Source organism: Camponotus floridanus, unplaced genomic scaffold, assembly GCF_003227725.1.
Source record: "Camponotus floridanus strain SB8 unplaced genomic scaffold, Cflo_v7.5 scaffold105, whole genome shotgun sequence".
In the NCBI taxonomy this organism is placed as follows: domain Eukaryota; kingdom Metazoa; phylum Arthropoda; class Insecta; order Hymenoptera; family Formicidae; genus Camponotus; species Camponotus floridanus.
The window spans coordinates 219332-238691 of record NW_020229221.1 but is presented as its reverse complement, the minus strand read 5'-3'; the positions used below and the strand labels follow the sequence as shown (position 1 = coordinate 238691).

Here is a 19360-nt window from a genome sequence, read left to right as displayed (position 1 = left end):
ACGTATGTGCGCACATACGAACGCGCGTTACGTTGAATATGGCACGTGTTTGATTACGCAGCGACTTGCGCTTGCGATCGGCGCGAGATCAGCTGTTAGTTCACACCGCCAATTACGAGTCACGCGACTCTCGAGGTTCTTGTCCCGACTGACACACATGCGCATTGTGTGCCTACCTTTAATCGTCTCACGAGGCTCACCGGCGTTTGACGCCTCGTCCCGTCTCGTTTCGCGCAGTCCACATTCCCTGTTAAATGCTCGATTAACTCTTGACCTCCGCGTGACCATGTTGTCTGAGCGCGTAAATGTTGCGCAATTTTTACTTGATGCTATTTTTAAAGCTGGCGAAATTTTATTTTAGCAATGACTACATTCATCTCCTCTACGTATTTTCAATTTTCATGATTTCAAAAATTCCAGTCTTAAAATTCTCGAGTTTTCAATTTTGAATATCTAATCAAAATTTCAAGTTACAAATCCGTTATTAAAATAAAATCAAATAAATAATATAATTTTATCACATCTATATTTAAATTATATTCTGAAGCTCATGTGTTGAAAAACTCTTCAGATTTAACCGCTCATAATTAAAACCAATATCAAACATTTTCTTTTTTTTTTTTTTCAAGAAAAATTTTTATCTCAATTTTTTAAGCAAATTTGTGAGCATATATGTGTGTCAAAAAACGCGGTTCTCATATGATTGATTTAATATTATTTGCGTTGTAAAATACTAATGCCACGGTTCGTTCTCACGCTCGATCTTACTTTAGAGATTTCACAAGACTATAGGAACGAGCTCGCAGGTAAAGATTTACGAAGGTCCGGTATTCATATCCAACAGCATTGATTATCCTGATTTTCATTTTTATTTATCTTTTTCTCAAAGAAATAATTTCGTATTTTATATTATTTTATGTAATTTTATATTTTATATTGTTAAATTTATATAAACTCTCATATTAATATATATTAATATGATATGTACTATTACTGTATTATATAAATATTAATATAATATATACTATTACTAAATATTAATATAAACTCTCACATAATTGTCTCATAATTCTTAGTTGCAAAAACAACATATTATGACAAAATATATAATTATTATAAATATATAATATTATGACAAAATATAATAATTATTCAATATAATAAATAAGTGTATAAATAGAATGAAAAAAATAATGCATATATGTTATAATACAAAAACACCTCATTTGTATTTTGGAAAATTCAAATTATCTTTATCTTAAACTTTATCTTTCAGTCGTCATGATAATGTTGTTTCGCATTTAAAAATTCAATAATTCATTCATGCAAACTATTCGCATCAGCTGATATTTAACTACAATGACGTCAATGTCTCGACAGTGTAAAAACTAAACGGACGCTGTCACTCATTTAATAATTAAAGCGTGACTAGCTTAAACCGATTGTATGAGAATTTAGTCTTACGATGGGATCGGATACCGACTTTCACATGCTAAAATTAGCCGAAGTTGGAGAACATGCGGCGATTCATAAAAGCCGCCGACAACGGCTTGCGTAATCGTGTCCAAACGCAAAAGAGATTGAGTTTTATTGACGAATTCACCTTGTCAAAGAGAGGTAGGCCATCGTTTCCGGTCCACGTGTCTGCCTGACCCGGCCCGATGCGTGTTGGCTCTAATGTAATAAAACTCTTCCGATCGGATGGTATTGAAACGCCATTCCGAAGCGCGATGTATGCATTTGTGCTCTTTAAATAACGGTTAAAAACGATTTTTAAATACGTACCAAGAGATTCCTTACTTGACGAAAATGTAGAGAATTTTTTTATTTTTCAGCACTATGTACGTGCAAAATTAAGCAAAGAATAAAATACGATTTAGTTATGTTTTTAACGAGCGCCATTGCATGCCAGCGATATTTTTTTAATTGTAAGTCGAATAAGAGTGATTAATATTATTTATATGCTCGCTAATAGATATCGAGTAAAAGGCCCTTATATTAAAAAAAATCATAAAAATATTTTGCAAGACAAAAAATCATGCGGTGTCGATCCCATACATTCGGATTTTCACGGCATTATTATTTCGTTATCATCGTTACTTTTCTTGTATGGTCTTGTATAAAATCTAATACTGCTAAATCAAATCGTAAGTAATTAATCCTTAAATGCATGATATTACTATTTTACTAGTTGAAAATAAATTTGTTAAATTATTTTATTTCCAAAATTGTATTTTATTATTGCTCGAAGATAGATCAGATATATAATAATATCCAATTAAATGCATTTAAAAATTAATCATAATAGAAAAAAAACTCTACTGTAAAAAAATAATTTTATCGAACGTCTTCGATAATTGAAGTTACGAATTCATCCAAGGAATATTGAGATATAATCTTTTGTGAAAAACATAATGTTATTCCTAACAACTTCATTTGGACCAGACTATTGAATATTCATATACTCGCACAACGTCCCAACGATCCGAAATAATCACATATCGATTGAGTGCGTCGTAAGAGTTCTCAAATCTCAAATGTTATTCGAAAGGGCAGTCAAAATCGCAAAGTGGTACTACATTTGCGTGACACCACTTTTGCGATCCTATGGTAAATATCGCAAAAAAGATTTTCAGTTTTATACATTAGTGTGTGCGGCATAAAAGAAATTTATATACGCGCGCCACATTTTACATATGGAATGAAATGAGAATTTCCCAAAATCAGATGCATTTAAAAAGAAAAGATGCCTTGTGGTGTAATGAAACACTTCTTGCACAATAGAAGCAATCATGCCTTAAGAGTCGAATTATTTTCATGCAACAATTTTTATCTAGACTATTTACGCGAAGTCTTTCGACACAATTAAATTCATGTTTTTTTTTCTTTATGCTTTCAGATTCTAATATAAACATTTAAAGAGAAAAATTTTTTTGATGATAAAAATTAAAACATTTGTAAAATTTCATTTTTTTTTTATATTTAATCAAATATCTTCTTTTTTCAAGAAGCATGCAAGTAATTATGCATTCCTTGTTATTTTCTTCTAATGTATCCATGAAAAGCACGAGGCGATGAATGAACGATCGTTATTATTCAAGCTCGATCGCTTCTTCCTCCAGCACAGGCAAAATTTATTGGAGGAAGTGTTTCCTCAATTCTTTTTTTTACAGTGATTCATATTGAATGAGCAAGCGACTCAAACTACGAGAATGACGATGACGATGACACTTTTTACATGGATACAATTCTCATTTCAACCAAAGATTTATTATACGATGCCAAGTATGCCGCGCACATTTTTATATCGGCACACTCGACTTTTCGTACGAAATTAACATATAATGATATAAATTCTTGCGTATTTTCAACCCTGAGCCAGAGTCGTGGAGTGTAAATATTGATTTTTTTCATAATTAAAATAATATAAGTTTGATTGATGTAAAATACATTAAAATGTTTACATATCATATATTTATAAAAAATCAATCCACTTTCTTTGTGTATGTGATATACATATATATCTATAATATATGATAGTAATCACATAAAGAAACTAATTTTATATTTAATTTATAAAATTGTATTTAATATAATTTTTAATACATTTGATATTCTTTATATTTATTTTTATCTATATGCATTAATGTTCTTTATATTTATTTTTATCTGCATACGTTCATTTTTTATATTTTTAATTATATTGCACTGCAGAAAATTAATCAACATTCCACGATTCAACAAGAAAACATGCTCGAAATTCACACGACTCCGGTCAGAGGTTAATATAAAGCCACATGAGAGACTTACCTTAGACAGCTTCTCGCCCTCGTGATGCGGCAGCAGCGTTCTAAGCGACTGGAATCCGGCGTTGATGCTCTGCATACGACGTCGCTCGTTGCTGTTGGCGATTTCTCGCCGTATTCGCTTCTCCTGCTCCATGTGGCTGCGCGGCGTGACACGGCCGACGTTGCTGATACTGTTGCCGTTGCTCAAAGCAGCGCTATGATTATTAATCCGTCGGCCAATTCCGACGTTAGTTTTAGACTGCGGTGGTTGCTGCTCTTGTGTATCAGCGACTTCGGCGACCGTCACACTCGTGGTCACCGAGCCGTCGTCCACCGTCTCGACGCTCCTGCAAACAAATGAATAATAAAGCATATGAGTATGGAATTCTTCTTCACATGCATCGAAATTTTTAACGATGCTTGAATGATAAACCACGAAATAAAATTTTATTCGATGATCATTTCTCATGAATAATACGATGATGATCTTATTGATATTGCGAAAGAATATAAATCTAAGAAGTGTAATGTGTAATTTAAAATTATTTTATTTTGATTAATATCATAAATATAAATATGTTACATTTTTTGCTTAGAATTATATGTATTAAATTTTCTTAAATTGTGCCAAATGATTCTCAAGTATCTTAGATTTCATCTTCACATATAATTACACGAAATGATGATGCTTAACTATTTAAATTTGCGACCCTTGAATCTTGGATCTTTGCGCATTTAAATGTCAATTTATTTTAATGGCCTCACATAGCCAGTTGTGTATATTGTTCGTCTCGTTATTAAGGAAAAAAGAGACATTTCCGTTGAGCGATAAACGTTCACGGTCAAAGTATTTCAGTACAAATATCAAAGAGATAGAGCCACGAAATCAAAGTGACGCGAGCGAGAGAGAACATTAACACACGCGTCTGTTCGTTTGACACACATGACGCGTAATACTCGCTGAGTTTTCTACTGCTGAGTTGGAATCGTACGTCTCGTATCGTAGCGTAAAGGCTTTTAAGAAAATTGAAAACAAGGTGACTTTCCTTTCTTTCTCCCTTCCTTTTGTTTTCATTTCGCCGAACACGTGCGGCTTGTTTACGACGACGGATTTGTAGATAGTTGAATTAAATTTTTCTTTATAAAATTTATATATATTTATAATTTTATAAAAAAATTAATAACACATGTTGTGCGTATATATTTATGTTCTTGATGTTCAACCGCGATAATATTTAATTTTTCAAAATTATGCAAAAAATTATACATTACAAATTATGCTCAGAATAGCATGAATAGACCAATATATATATATATATATATATATATATATATATATATATAATCTTATAAATTTAACGATTACATATAAAATAGTACACAATTATATTATTATATAAATATACATAATTTTATTAATTTTTCATCATTAAATCTTGCTACGTTTTAATAGACACTTCTATCTCTAATTTCATGTTTATAGCGCATGCTGTGCGTAACATGCTTTCATAGGTCGTCACGCAAATAATGGAGGCATAATAACGCACATACGCTATCGAGAGATCGCGAATGGGTCTCATCATAATGTAAAGGTCAGCTGTAAGCACGCTATAACGTGGTGTAAACATCAATTTTAGTTAAAGAGAGAGTATAAAATATTTAGCGGTATCAACATTAAGAGATTCTTTTCATATTTACTGCACTAAAGATAATCACGATTAAAGATAATAGTAATGTACACAGAGTTAGATACACAAATATTTTAAAAGAGTTTATACTAAAAATATTATAATGCAAATTATAATTTTTGATAGCATAAAAAATTATATAATCAATTTTATCAACTTTAAAAAATTAATTAATTAAGAATATTAAATTTGTTAAATTTAATAATATTCTTCAAAAGCAAATTCTTTAATTTTACTAATATTTGCTGATAATATCGAAATAATTTCGTGAAACTATTTTTATCTGAAATTAATTTAAAAAAGCGCTTAGCGAAATTATCAATACCTGCGAATATCGTTATATCCATATATTTTCTTCATCTTGTTCAATCTAAAAGTCATTTTCATATTAAAGTTGATATAAGAAATTTATTTCTTAAGTTTACCGATATTATGCACTTATTTTTGATTACATAATTAAGTTCACTTCGGTGAACTTATAAACAAGTTAGCGAAGTCTTTAATAATGCAATGCTCATTTCGTAACATTGTAGATAAGTTGTAGGTAAAGTTGATAAAAGAAGAAATAACAAACAGTTGAGAAAATTATATGTTAACGAGTGACAGTAAGGAAAGCAATAGGGAAGAGAGTTAAGAGAAGGGGAAAGATCGAGATGGCGGACATACTATAAAGATGACTCAGCAAGGAGGACCGTGACCTTGCTCCTTGCTCCGAAATGTCACATGTCGATAATGCGAACGAATGTGAAAGCTGTTCTCTAAAAATTATTATACGTATTATTTTTATAGATATTTATAAAATATAAGTTTCTGTGTCTTATTTTATTTTAAATAAAAATGTTCTATAAAAATAGAACTTATTAAAATTTGAGTATCTTGAATGTGAATTAAATTTAAATAAGATTAATTAAGATCGATAAAAATATATATAATTGTAAATGAATAAAATCAATAATATATTATTAAAATAATAAAATAGCTTGAAAAAGCTATATATTTTCGACGCAATTTAATAATCTTCAACACAAGAATACTATTGTTAAGAAATAATACTATTTATAAGAATAATATTGCTCATGAAGTGTTAGCAATGTTAGCTGTATTAACAAAGAACGATAAGAGTACGTAAAAATACTAAAAATATCTTTAAATTTCACAATGCTTTATCGACCACTTGTCACATGTCCAATAATTTTCTTTGACAGAAATACTAACAGTTACTCATTCGAAGATGTCACTCAAATACCGCGTAAGTACGACCAATTGTACAAAGGCATAATCGTACATCATGCGCGATGCAATAACCCATGTCACGATCATCTATCAAAGATTTCACAATGGTTGAAGTATGTTGTAATATTGCATTATTCGCATTCTAACTCTCCTCCTACCTGACCTATCGTCATATCTTAAAAAGCAAAAAATTTTTCTCATTGTTGCAATCCGTCGTTAATTTGTAAATTAAACCGTATAGAATGTTGATGACGCGGTCAGACATTTTATAGCTGATGAAGTCATCCATCTGCACATTTCATATTAATTTCAACATTATATCGTCTCTCGTCATCACAGTTATTTTACACAATAGCAGTCGGATTCAATGCCATTCTAACATCAAAATAAATCGCATTTCATTATAGTTTTGTTAGATTTGAAACATGCGTCTTTTCTCGCGGTATAAACGCGAATCAATTGTTCAGAATAACACACACGAGGATTGAATCAGGCCGCGGCATTCATCGACGATCATTCATAACGGCACGTGGAGGTCCACGGAACCAGAAATCCACGTGGCGTACTCTCATCGAGTGGTTATATTAGATCAGCTGGTACGCCGGCGGCTTGCTGGCTGGATGGTTGACTGTCGTGACGTCAGCTCGTTCGTTCGCCGGATACCCGCAGAGCGCTCGCTCGGCCAGATCAGTTGCGGCGAAGTAGGTCGACGAAGTGGATAGAACTGCCTTCCTTTTCACTCTGAAATCCTGCTACTCGTACGAAAAAGAATTTGCATGCTATCGATTTATAGATTACTCTATAACGTTTAACATATTTTCTTCAATTATTACTTCGCTCCTTGTATTGCTATTTTGTGATAATCAATCTGACGATAATCGTTTATATATTTGTCTTAATCAAATACATTTATTATAGATTAACAAATAACAATTAATTGTTAATCTTTATTTTTATCTCCTAATTTTCAGTATTTATAGGTTTCGAATACCGCTGTGCTAACTACAGTTGTGATTAAGCACGTGCTATCGGTTTGTGCCGCAACCGTGATAACCAGTAGTCGAACCCGCAAGAGATAATTTCTTACAAGGTTATATGATACGCTACATATGCCAACGAATTATCTTCGATAAAAAAAGAATTGAAAAAAGCACTTATACAAATCATACGCGCGTATGTACAGCTTAGAAGAATATTAAGTAGCCGGGACAAAATCTTTAATCAACAGTAATTTTTTTTCTCTAATCATATAACACTCCACATTATCTCAAAAATCCTGCTATAAAAAAATTAATCTAGAAAATATAGCTATTGTATTTTAAAATGCATTTCGAATAAATCACTTTTATTTTTTAACATCTCTCTATGTATTATAATAAAAATTATATTTTCTTGAAATTGAAGTACAGCAAAAGAAGCTACTTGAGTCTAACTTTTTTTAAATATTAGATTATAAACAAAATAGATTTTAAATAATTTTTTCGCTATATTTCAATCGAAAGAAAATATCATTTTTATTCGAAAATCAATCAACCATATGGCACCAGGAAGCAATCCACGTATCATGTTCTATTACATTATATCTGTCGGCGATTATCTGCCAACAAATGACTAGACTTTAGAGGACGATCGCTGGGCAGCGCGATTAGTTCTAATTATAACCTCTTACGTTTTAATATCAACATCGACGATAAAAATGAAGAACGTGAAGAGGAAAAAAATGAGAAAAATAATAAAAAATATCCACGCATCGAGTCGCTTGGAGCTTTTTATCCAGGCAGACGAATTTGCGAGTATTCGCTCATAGGTAGAAAAGAGAGCGTCTTGGTGAGAGATGCACACGAACACAACAGCGTGCGCATTCTGGCGCACGCGCGCGCTAATATTGGTTGTGTATGTATATGTGTATGTGTGTGTGTGTATGTGTGTGTTATGCATTAGTGTACGCAGCTGTGTGTCCGTCCGCTCTCGGTCGACTCGCTCGCGTGAGTCACCAACAGCTGATGGCTGGCGCCACTCAGCTGGTTGTTACCGGTGCCTTCGCACGAGCGTCGCTATCTGCAGCCGCCTATCAGCTGCGGCTGACTAGGAAACACGGTCGGAAAGTATGTATATGTCTCGGAAAAAGCGTGGCGAAAAAGTAATCTCTCTGCGATACGCGCGTTTCAGACCCTAGACGATTCTAAATTCTCCAGATAGTCGTCTGGACGACAAACATTCGCTGCTGCTCATAACAAAAATAGAACGACGTCTCTCGTTGCGATATAAATTTATTTTCGTTGATGCGTTTGTATAAATATTAATGTTATATATTAATATTATTTTTGCCGAAATATATGATAATCGCATTCGAGTTACCGCGGTTTTGCGGAGAATCATCCATAATTTTATGTGGAATATGCAAATATACAGCATCATATACATATTGAAAATTCCAGTGACGTTATTTTGCATAATTTATAAGAGGAGGACTGAATAGTCAGCTAGAAAATAAGAAGGGAGGGAGGTGCATTGAGCATTCCGTAACAGTGACACACGCAGATATTGCAGAATAGACGACCTTCCATTTGCATATTCTACGAGAGCGATTCTAAGAACATTGCATAACGCGGCTCTACTGCATTTTACGATTTCTCCTTTTTTCCTTGTAACGGCTACAAAAATAACTGTCGGCTGGCGTCAGTCAGCTGCCTGTTACTAACGTTTCTGCACGATATCTGCGGTAGTCTATCAGCTTCGAATGACTAACGGGGGAACGCAGCGCGAAAACGGAGATAAAGATGAGGCGGATTGCTCATAAACAGTAAACGACCTTGTGATAGTTTCATTTATAACGTTTCATTGAAGCTTTTGCAAAAATTTAGACTTTACGTTCATTTTACACGATTTTACTTAACATTAGTTTAACATATCGCATGTTAACAAACGATAATCTTTACGTGTAATTTTCGCAATAAATTTAAATATAATTATTTAAATGCAAATTATAAAAATATGCGTTGTAATGTTGAAGTAAGTAAAATGTTTCTATAAATTTTTTATCTTTATTTTACCTAAGAAATCGTAGTATATCTGATTTTAATCCATCAATTATTTTTACGTGAAATATACGTTACATAACGTATAGGAAAGGAAACAAGTTGCAATTATTATCCGAATATTTTCATCCCTCTACAGATTCATCTCGGACTAACTTGTCTTCTGACCTAACCCAAAGTCAGATCTGCTGGCAGTAAAAATTCCAGTGAGTCACCCTATATAGAAGCTCAAGGCCAAGCTCGTCCGGTACAGCTGAAGTAATACACGTCTCTTCCCGATTGGTTAATGCGTATCAGTGTGCGTGTGGGTTTACGTTAGGGTCTCCGGAACACCCTCTTTGTGCCTATTCACCCTATAGCTATTCCCGGAACTCGTTTCTAACAGCTAAAACCCATCGCTCGTCAGGCCCAACTTTCCTTTTCTTTCCTTTTTTAGTTCCATAGTATCGTGTTAGTTGACGAATGCCAGTCAATTTCTTAGTTAAAGTAACATAGCTTGGTAAATTTTTATTTCAAAAAGATTATCATATAAATTTGTACATATATTTGTAGAAAATATTTAATATATGATAAAATTTAAAAAAGTTAAATGCTTTTCAAATATAAATTATAAGATTTATTTATGATATATTTCACATAAGTTTTTTATATAAATATTTGATCTTTTTATAAAAAGGCTGATTTATTATACAAAGAGCCTACATTTTATTATTATTGTTATTTCTTTTATTTAAATTCTCTTTCTCTTCTTTTTATAATAAATAAAGTAAAATAAATATAAAGATAAGATAAATATGACAAAAATTTCGGAATTTTTCATCGAGGACAATAAAATTTAAATTATGTAGTTTGAAGAAAAAACCGAGAAGGCAAGAAGCAAATAGCTTGCGACATTTAGAAAGGAATTTTTGTGTGAAGGAAACTGTCGTCGGCAGATGTTAACGGGATCAGGGTTAGAAATAGGTAACAATAGGTTTCTCTCTTCCCCGAATTTCTGGCTGTAACGTTTGCTACTCTATGCTATTTAGCTGAATAAAAATATATAGCTGCTGTGTAATATTAAAATTAAAAATTTTTAAATGTAAAAAATAAAGAAATGCATTGTTTGGTAGTCTTATTATATATCTTTTTTATGAAAATAAAATAAATTAGTTATAATTGATAAAAAACGCGGAACAAAGTGAAACAATAATATTATTGTAATTTTGAAAATTTAATAGAACAGTATTTCTTAGTATGAAGAAAATATATACTTAATACTTTAATCGTGTCTCGCAAATACGAAAAAAATTCCATGAAACCAAGTGTGTTCCAGCAGAATTCGAGACGTACGGTCGGAAACCCTACGGACGTCTGAGCTCTCCCGGCTTCCACGATCCGTCTCGACCATCGGAATAAATCGCCAATAACAGCCAATAACGATCGGCCGACTATTGTTGGCTCACGTCGCGCGATCTCTCGAGACGCCAGTTGCATCTGCGGCTTCCGAGGCGCACGATATCAAGTTACACGCACATGAGGACAAAATAAGAGAAGAGATGCACGCACGCAGATGTCTTTGGCAGTAACGGCAGCGACGACGAAACGACGATGCCGCGCTGTTTCTATGTAGTACGGGATGAAATGAAGAACGAGAATGGGTATGAGATTGGGAACGGCTAAGGCATATATTTAGCAGTGTGACGTAAGACGCAGCCCAACGGGCGCCACGTCGCGAATCGTGGCCTTTTCCCTACCTTCTCTCATCCTCTCGTCGCTTCATCGTCTTTTCTTCCTCTTCGTTCCGACTGAATTTACGCAAAACATCGGGACAAAATCGATAGAAATTTATTCGGATATCTGTCCAACCTTTCATCTAAAGATTTCTTTTTACTTTAGACTATTTTTTTAACTATTTCAATATTTTATAAACTTTTGAATAATTTTAATCGACTTTTTTCGTAGCGTGAATTATAAATATATTTATAAATTTTATATTTGCATATTTATATCTTGATATATAATATGAATTAAATATTCAAAATTGAAAGATTATACATATATGCTGGTATAAAAATAATACTATATTTTATGATGATATAATATTAATAGAGAATTGATTATCTAGATGTAAAGACATGTTACATATTTTATCAAAAAAACTAAGTTTAAATATTCTAATATTATTTTTCTCACAGACATTTAAATGACTTCAAGAATTACTCGATTTGCTGTCTGTTATCGATTTAACAAATCATTGCGTTTATTTAAGAAGCGTTCTCATATGTTGCCTCGTTAGTCGCCAGGTGTTTTAGTCGCGCATATCAAAAGAATTCTATTCGTATTTGATGACACGCGCGCGTGTGTAAATATATATTATACTCTTAATTATCTAGGAGGGGAAACACCTGCGATGTGAAACAATTGACAATTTATAGATGACAATTGGAATGCGTGCCCTTCCGTGCGTAAAATGACATGAGTCGACCAGCTGTCGGGCTCAGTTCGAACGAGGCAGCGAACCGAGTCGCGGATGACAGGCCAGTAGTTTGTATACTACGTCAGATTGGAAGAACGCGCATAAAGAATTGCATTCTTTATACCCTAACTCTCTGACGTGCGATATGAAACGCTGCGTCCTCAGTCGCGCGTCAGCAATCGTCCAAAAGAAAATGCCTGTTAAACGTTAAATCTTAAACTATGACATGTCGCGCTCATGAATCGTGCACCACGAATATTTTTACGAGTCTATTCTAATTGTGCTTATCGATCGTAACCGATGTTACACATACACATGTGCAAATTTATCTAGAGAGAAAAAATACATAAAGTGATGAAATTTGTTATGTGACATTTCTATTCTTGTGATTATCACCAAACAATGACGTAGAGTTAAACTGATGAAGAATAGCTGGAATTTTATTTTTTCTTCTTTTTTTTATTAAATGTTAAAAATGTTATATATTTTAGATATATCTAAAATTCAATTATATTCTCAAAAGTCCGGATGATATATTGCAGAAAGTCCTGACGAAAAATCTTTTCTAATGTATATATATTCAAAAGAACTTTTCACTCTTAATTGCATTTTCTAAATTCCAAGCTTTTCAAAGATCTAAAGAAGAACTATACAAAGCAAGTATCCTTTTATTTCTTCTTCCTTTGTTGCTAATTCAAAACGTAGGTAATGGTTCACAAGAAAAAAAATTTAAAACCTTGATCAATAGAAAAAAACACTAAAAAATATTCAAAGCTAATATCATATTTTTTAACTTTTTTTATTGCTATACCGTTTCAACTTTAATTTTCGTCGCAATTTCGACAAGGCTAGTTCAGCGTTTTGTAATATGTAGGTATAAGATTTATAATATATAGTATTTTTTATTTATATGAACAAAAAAATTTTTTTCTAAAAATATTTTCTTTTTGTTGTTATTTAATAAAATACAAAAGAATTGAAAGGGAAATGTGATATATTTGCAATTAAAATTTTTGTTATCGATATTCTCTAAAAAGTATAATTTTTCGCTGCAACAATCCTCTGTTGATGCAGAACATAAAGTACGTACACAACACACTAACGTGGTATTAAAATAAGACCAACAGTGACGAAGAAAAGCATGAATACTTAAAGAAAGATGAAAGAGAGGCGTGAGACGGAGGCATTATTCCCATGTCTGAGATCGGTCCCTTCGCCTTTATCCGTATATGACACCTTCACAAGCATATGATATTTGTGTAAGCGGCGTTTGCGGTACGCGACGGATATGTGGAGCATAAGAGGTCAACAGAGAAACCATTGTTGTCTGCTGTCAGACTGCACAACTGAAAGGAGTTTCAAGATCATCTCCATAGTTTAGTCACTTATTCTCTAGGGAAAATGGAACATTGTGCCATAAAAATTAGATTAACGTCTTTGTGTATACAAAATGCACCTCATCGTGAGAATACTTGATTGAATATTTGTAATTTTAAAATATATCAAAATTCGTATTTAACTTTTTAAAGCTAATAAATTTTATCATTATACGCAAAATTTTAATATAATCGACGTTACGTGGAATATTTCTTGTAAATAGAAGATATATTTCATGTTTTCAATTATCTTGTTTTATATGAAATAATATAAATTAACGTAAATATATAAAGCACATAAAATCTCTTGATTTTTACGAAAAAAATATAAACACTTGCAAACACGATTTATATAAAGAGTCGGAGCGTACAAGAAACATATAAATTTTTCGTTAAACAAATCACATCATCGCCAGTTTGAAGTTTCCGAGGGAAAATGGTGAATGGATATTTTCAGCTAGTCGGCAGCTGACTCCGTTCCAGTTAGGAACAACTTACACCTGGTACTCGACGCTCGTTCCTATGCAAAAATCGTCCGTGCATTGTACGTTCTGCCGCTTACATCTTTACGATCGCGGACGTTTTACGAAGAGCGAATTCCGCATTGAAGTAAAACGGCGGCGCGCGACCTAATCCGCCATTCCTGCGAAAGAGGAAGAACGCAATTCGTAACCGAGCCCCGAGCGACTGTTCCGGCCGCGATAACGGTTCGCGTCGCAGTTTATGCGCGGACGATCCTAGACACGCGGAATCAGGAGCTCTCATTCATGCTCCCTATCTCGCACTCACACCCACGCGTTCCTCCGATCGCGCGAACGGAGAGATGAAGGAAGGGAGCGTGGGGTACGTAAGCGCGGCCATAAAGAGAGACAGGAATACCGACTCGTCGACGGCCATCCGGCTCGCAGACGGTCACGAAGCGGCCAGCCTTGCTAACCTCGAAAGCTGCCAATCCAGCCAACGACGGATGATCGCGTACATTGCACCGGAAAAATTGCGTAGTCTCTCTTGGGTTAGGTCGCGCACGTTCCCGTCACCCGACTATTTGCTACGCCGATAATTGCGATCTATCCAGGAATCGTAAATTACTCGCAGACGCGAACATTGCATAAGACGTGCGATGAAAGAATTAATAATTATTATTAATCACGATAATACTGTAATATCCTTTGCGATAAAATAATGTAGGACAGAGCTCATTTGTGTTGTGTAGTAACTATATTATGAAGCTCCACGTTACAGAGATAATATAATTAATTTATTATTATAGCGCTATATAGTCTTCTTTATAACGTGTATGATCATATTGAAGAAAAGATTAGAGATTCATTTATTATTATTTTAGAATTAATCATTAAAGAATAGTACCGTGTGAGCTACAGCATTCTGTCTGTAATTTCCTGTAAAATTTTGCAAATTGAAACTCGCACCTTTGTGTATGCATTTTAGAGAAGCCAGCCCTAGTTCTTAAAATAAAGAGCCGTATTGTCTATTTACATCTTTCGCGGTAGCTTTCTGTCCTCGTAAACTGAATGAGAAGCCCACTCTCATTAATTTTCCTTTATTGAGTATTAAAATAGCGACAGGAATAATAATATTATTGTATAGATCACTGCGGAAATGCCTTTGCTTCATAGTATGAAATTATCGTGACTCTGCTAAATCTTAAAATAAAACGCTTGTTTGCTTATGTCTATCATTGCGATTCTACATATATTCGTAAAACCGAGAAATGAAACCGGGTATGTATCTTCTATTAATTAATAGTGATATCGCAGGTTATAGCGTGCACCGCCAATAAAGTATTCCCACACGTATGCACACGCGAGTCATACTGCGAAGTCATGTTCCAGATAAGTGCAGGTAAATAAAGACCCGTTTTGTCTACTTATGTCTATCACGGGGCACAACTCCTATCTATTACGGACGTTATACCGCAAGTAGTCGACCTATCATTCGCATTGTATTTGCATGAACGATAAAAACACAGTCCGGAAACTCGAGGATCGCCTTTATCACGACGAGTGGATGAATAGTGTATATTGCGAATGTTCAACCTAGTTAAACTCGTCGGCAGGAAGTCACGGTGGATAATGAGATTGGAAAAAAAATTATGCGACAGGTGTTAAGCCCATTCCTAAACGAAGCCGTTCAAACGTCTAGATTTCATTTCTAGTAAAACATGACATGTCGCGACGTTTTTTCTGCGTGCGCGACGTTGTATGTTTTCGTCAAGGTGCAATAATCGGTCAATGCAATGTTTAGATTCATTTGTGGTAGCTGGAAATGGAAAGTAACGTAAAAATGTAATTTTATAATTAGGGCCATCTTTTTTTATGTACTTTTGCTAATTTTTTACCTATTATTATATATCCTACCTCACATATTTATCATAAAATAATCTAATTATAATAATTATAATAATTTATATAAAATTATAGTAATTATAATAATTATAATAATTTATATATATAGTAACTTTATATCTCATACAATAATATCGCTCATACAATAATAGCGCGTGATGTTAACTCGTCAAGAGATCAATGACGTTTTCTGAGATAAAACGCGTGTACGCATTCGCGAATTACGTAGTACGATGTAAACGTTATACGACATACCCCATCATCGGGTACACGCGCACCCGAATGCAGAGGTTAACCCGGTGCAACTAGGTGCATCGTGCGAAATATAACTCACTCATCGTATCTCGCTCTCTCGGTTGCTCGCGCCTTTCTTCATGCATTGCATGCGCTCTCGCAACGCGGAGGTATGTATACATCTCCGTCTGTGTGTATATATACTACTTAAAAAGCAATGTACGCGCGTGATATGGTGCTGCTACGTTGACCGTGGTCAGGATTGGCTCGACCCGAGCCATTTATTAAGCCGCGAGCTTGCGAAGGCAAACTAGCATGCGTACGCAAAAAGTGCATCGAGGTGAGACGAGGTCGCTCTTCTCGTCTTGGAATACGGGACAAACAGCAAAGAGCTATATGCGTCGTTTTCGCGCGTATTTGCGCACACATGCAACGTGAAACAATCGATAAACGTTTAACGCTTCATCTCGAGATATATACAACATCGCGCAATCATTTCGCATTGATAAATATTACTTAGACATTTCAAGCTCCTTTTTTTATCTGAGCGATATAAGTTCATTATGCGAAGAGCATATTATATAATTATGCAAGAAATTATTATTGAACAGTATTGAATTATTATTGAATGGTATTATTGAATTGTTTGTTGTCATGATATTAAAAAAATATGTTAATAATATTATACGGATTATACAATTACAAATTATGTAATCCTGATAGTACACAATATTCGAAAAATAATATATTTGATTATAAAAATATAAAATGCAAAAATTATACACGTTGTCGTATTAAAAACGGAATTAAAAACAGGATGATATTTGATATCTAATTTACAATTGTAATCGCCGTAATTATATGTTATAAGAAAAAGTCAACGAACGTGTAATATATATGAGAATATAATTTACATTTCTCTAAATTATCATATACATATTAAAAAAAAAACTGAGAAATATGTAGAGACAAAATGAATTATTTTACCAATATGACTTGTAAATTTGTCGCGATCGGTGATGCAAATTATATTAATTACGTAACGATAAACACTGTTTAATATGTTGATCGCATTTGTGCGATTAGCAGATAAGCACATATCTGACGTGATTTCGTGCGTTCCGCCTAACTTTGATGTCAAAGTTATGCATTCCAATGTGCAAAGGAAGTTTGAGAAATAGTATCTCCTCCTAATGTCGTCACGCACGTAACACGATGAGAAAGTTGAAAATTTATTATCGTATAAGACATAATATAGATACTATAGAATAACATACATGTGTTTAATGAATTATATAATTTAAATAGATAAAAGGAGTGTTTTTAAAAGAACGAGTCACCGTTTCTACTGTCACATCATAATTAGAAATATAGGAATGATATAATACAATATGATACAATGTGATATAATTACACACACGTGAGAAACGAAATTATTACTTCATTGGTACGTCGCGTACAATAATCATTTATTTACGCTTAATATCAATTGTAGTAATAATCTGTTCGATAATAATAACAGTGACATTTAATTTTATTATCATGGCGTACGCTGTTTCATATATTTTACACCATATATAATACTTAGTATACAGCGTTTACTTTGCATTTTTCAATTTTTTAAAATTATAATAATCTAGATGATGGTGAGCGAATGATTTAATGTACGATTTATTAAATATTTCAACACGTTCAGTATAAAACACTACGATATTATGTCTACGTTAATCAAGGATGCATCTATAGATAGCAAAGTTTATTACGAGACATCAAGTAATATCTTATTTTTTATAAACATATAGATTTAATTTAAATAAATAGAATAAGCATATTATGAATGAAGTGGCTTTTAAGATTTGGGAAGGATAGAGCGATCGAGAAACGAGCGAGCGAAATACAACGACGATGAGTATGTAAACAAGAAGTCGAGCCAGAGTACGGCATGTTTGGAGTTATTTATAGAAACCGATTATTGTGCAACAAACGCGGCAGCTTTACGTAACGCGTGCGGCGGCATTATATATCTATGTACATGTGTACATATTATATATATATACGATACATGTGTGCGTGTGTGTGTATGCACGTATGTATTATATATATTCTGGCTCTGTCGGTCACTCGGCTGTACACAAAAGAATACACTTTCCTTGCACCTTCCTACTTCTTTGTTCTACGATCGTTGTACTCTAACGTGAGACAAAAAACCATACGCCACACCGTACACTCAACGAAGACGCAAAAAATGACTCGACATACTTGGTTGAACTGACAATGTTGCGATGCTAGCTTCTCATTGAGTTTAAATAACTATATCTTTATAGTAATAAAGATTTTACGTAATTTTTTTATTAACACACTCTCTCTGGAATCTCTGAGACTTATAACTATTATGTATTGATATATTATAACAACGTACAACAGGATGGATAAAAAAATACAATGACAAAAAGCTCGCGAATATTCGTGAAGAGATTTAAAAAATGTGAATATAATTTTTACATAAATACTGAAAATTGTGAAAATTTATCCTGTTTAAAAAAGTATTCTCTTTTATTGGTAAACCTACATAAAAAAGCTCCAGAAAAGAATCCATTTTATTATCCAGCTCTCTAAATCGAAATAATGCTGTATCGCTTGGAAAACGCCAAATATGATAAAAACTATTTAATCGAAATAAGAGGTAACGAGATATAACTGAAATGTATATTCCAATCTGATAACGTTCCACCCGCAAAAACATATATACATATACCCCCTTTATCCAGTTCATTAAACAACGCGCGGAGATACGCGCGCAGTCCTTACGGAGATACAGAAAAAGGAGCAGGACTTTATCAAAAAGATGAATCCGATATGAAAATGACGTGACGCAAGAGCGAAATGCGGATGTGCGGACACGAGAGCGCGCGGTAATGGAAGAAATGTCACCCGCGCGCGCGAGAGGAAAGAGACGCGTCCGCCGCGTGCGAGCTCGCCAGCGCGCGCGCCATGCTTGTTGGGCGTGAACGCGTAGAGACGTAGACGTAGAGAGAAGCGCGGAGAAGATTCGCCGGAGTGTCGGTCCGGCGTGGCGCGACGCGGCGCTACGCGTCCCTGCGTTTCCAGCGGAAAACGGACCTTCGGGGAGCCGCGGCGGAAGCGACGCTCGCTCGCTCGCACGCACACATCGGCCAGTC

The 19360-nt window shown here is 33.9% G+C and overlaps 1 protein-coding gene across 1 annotated transcript in view; it reads right to left on the bottom strand.

Moving 5' to 3' along the window:
* Positions 1 to 19360, bottom strand: part of LOC105259388 (helix-loop-helix protein 11) — a 128341-nt gene that overhangs the window by 107162 nt on the left and 1819 nt on the right. The window contains exon 2 of the mRNA XM_011271288.3: positions 3811 to 4135. Within this exon, the coding sequence (XP_011269590.1) occupies positions 3811 to 4135 (325 nt within the window). The remainder of the gene's footprint in view (positions 1 to 3810; positions 4136 to 19360) is intronic.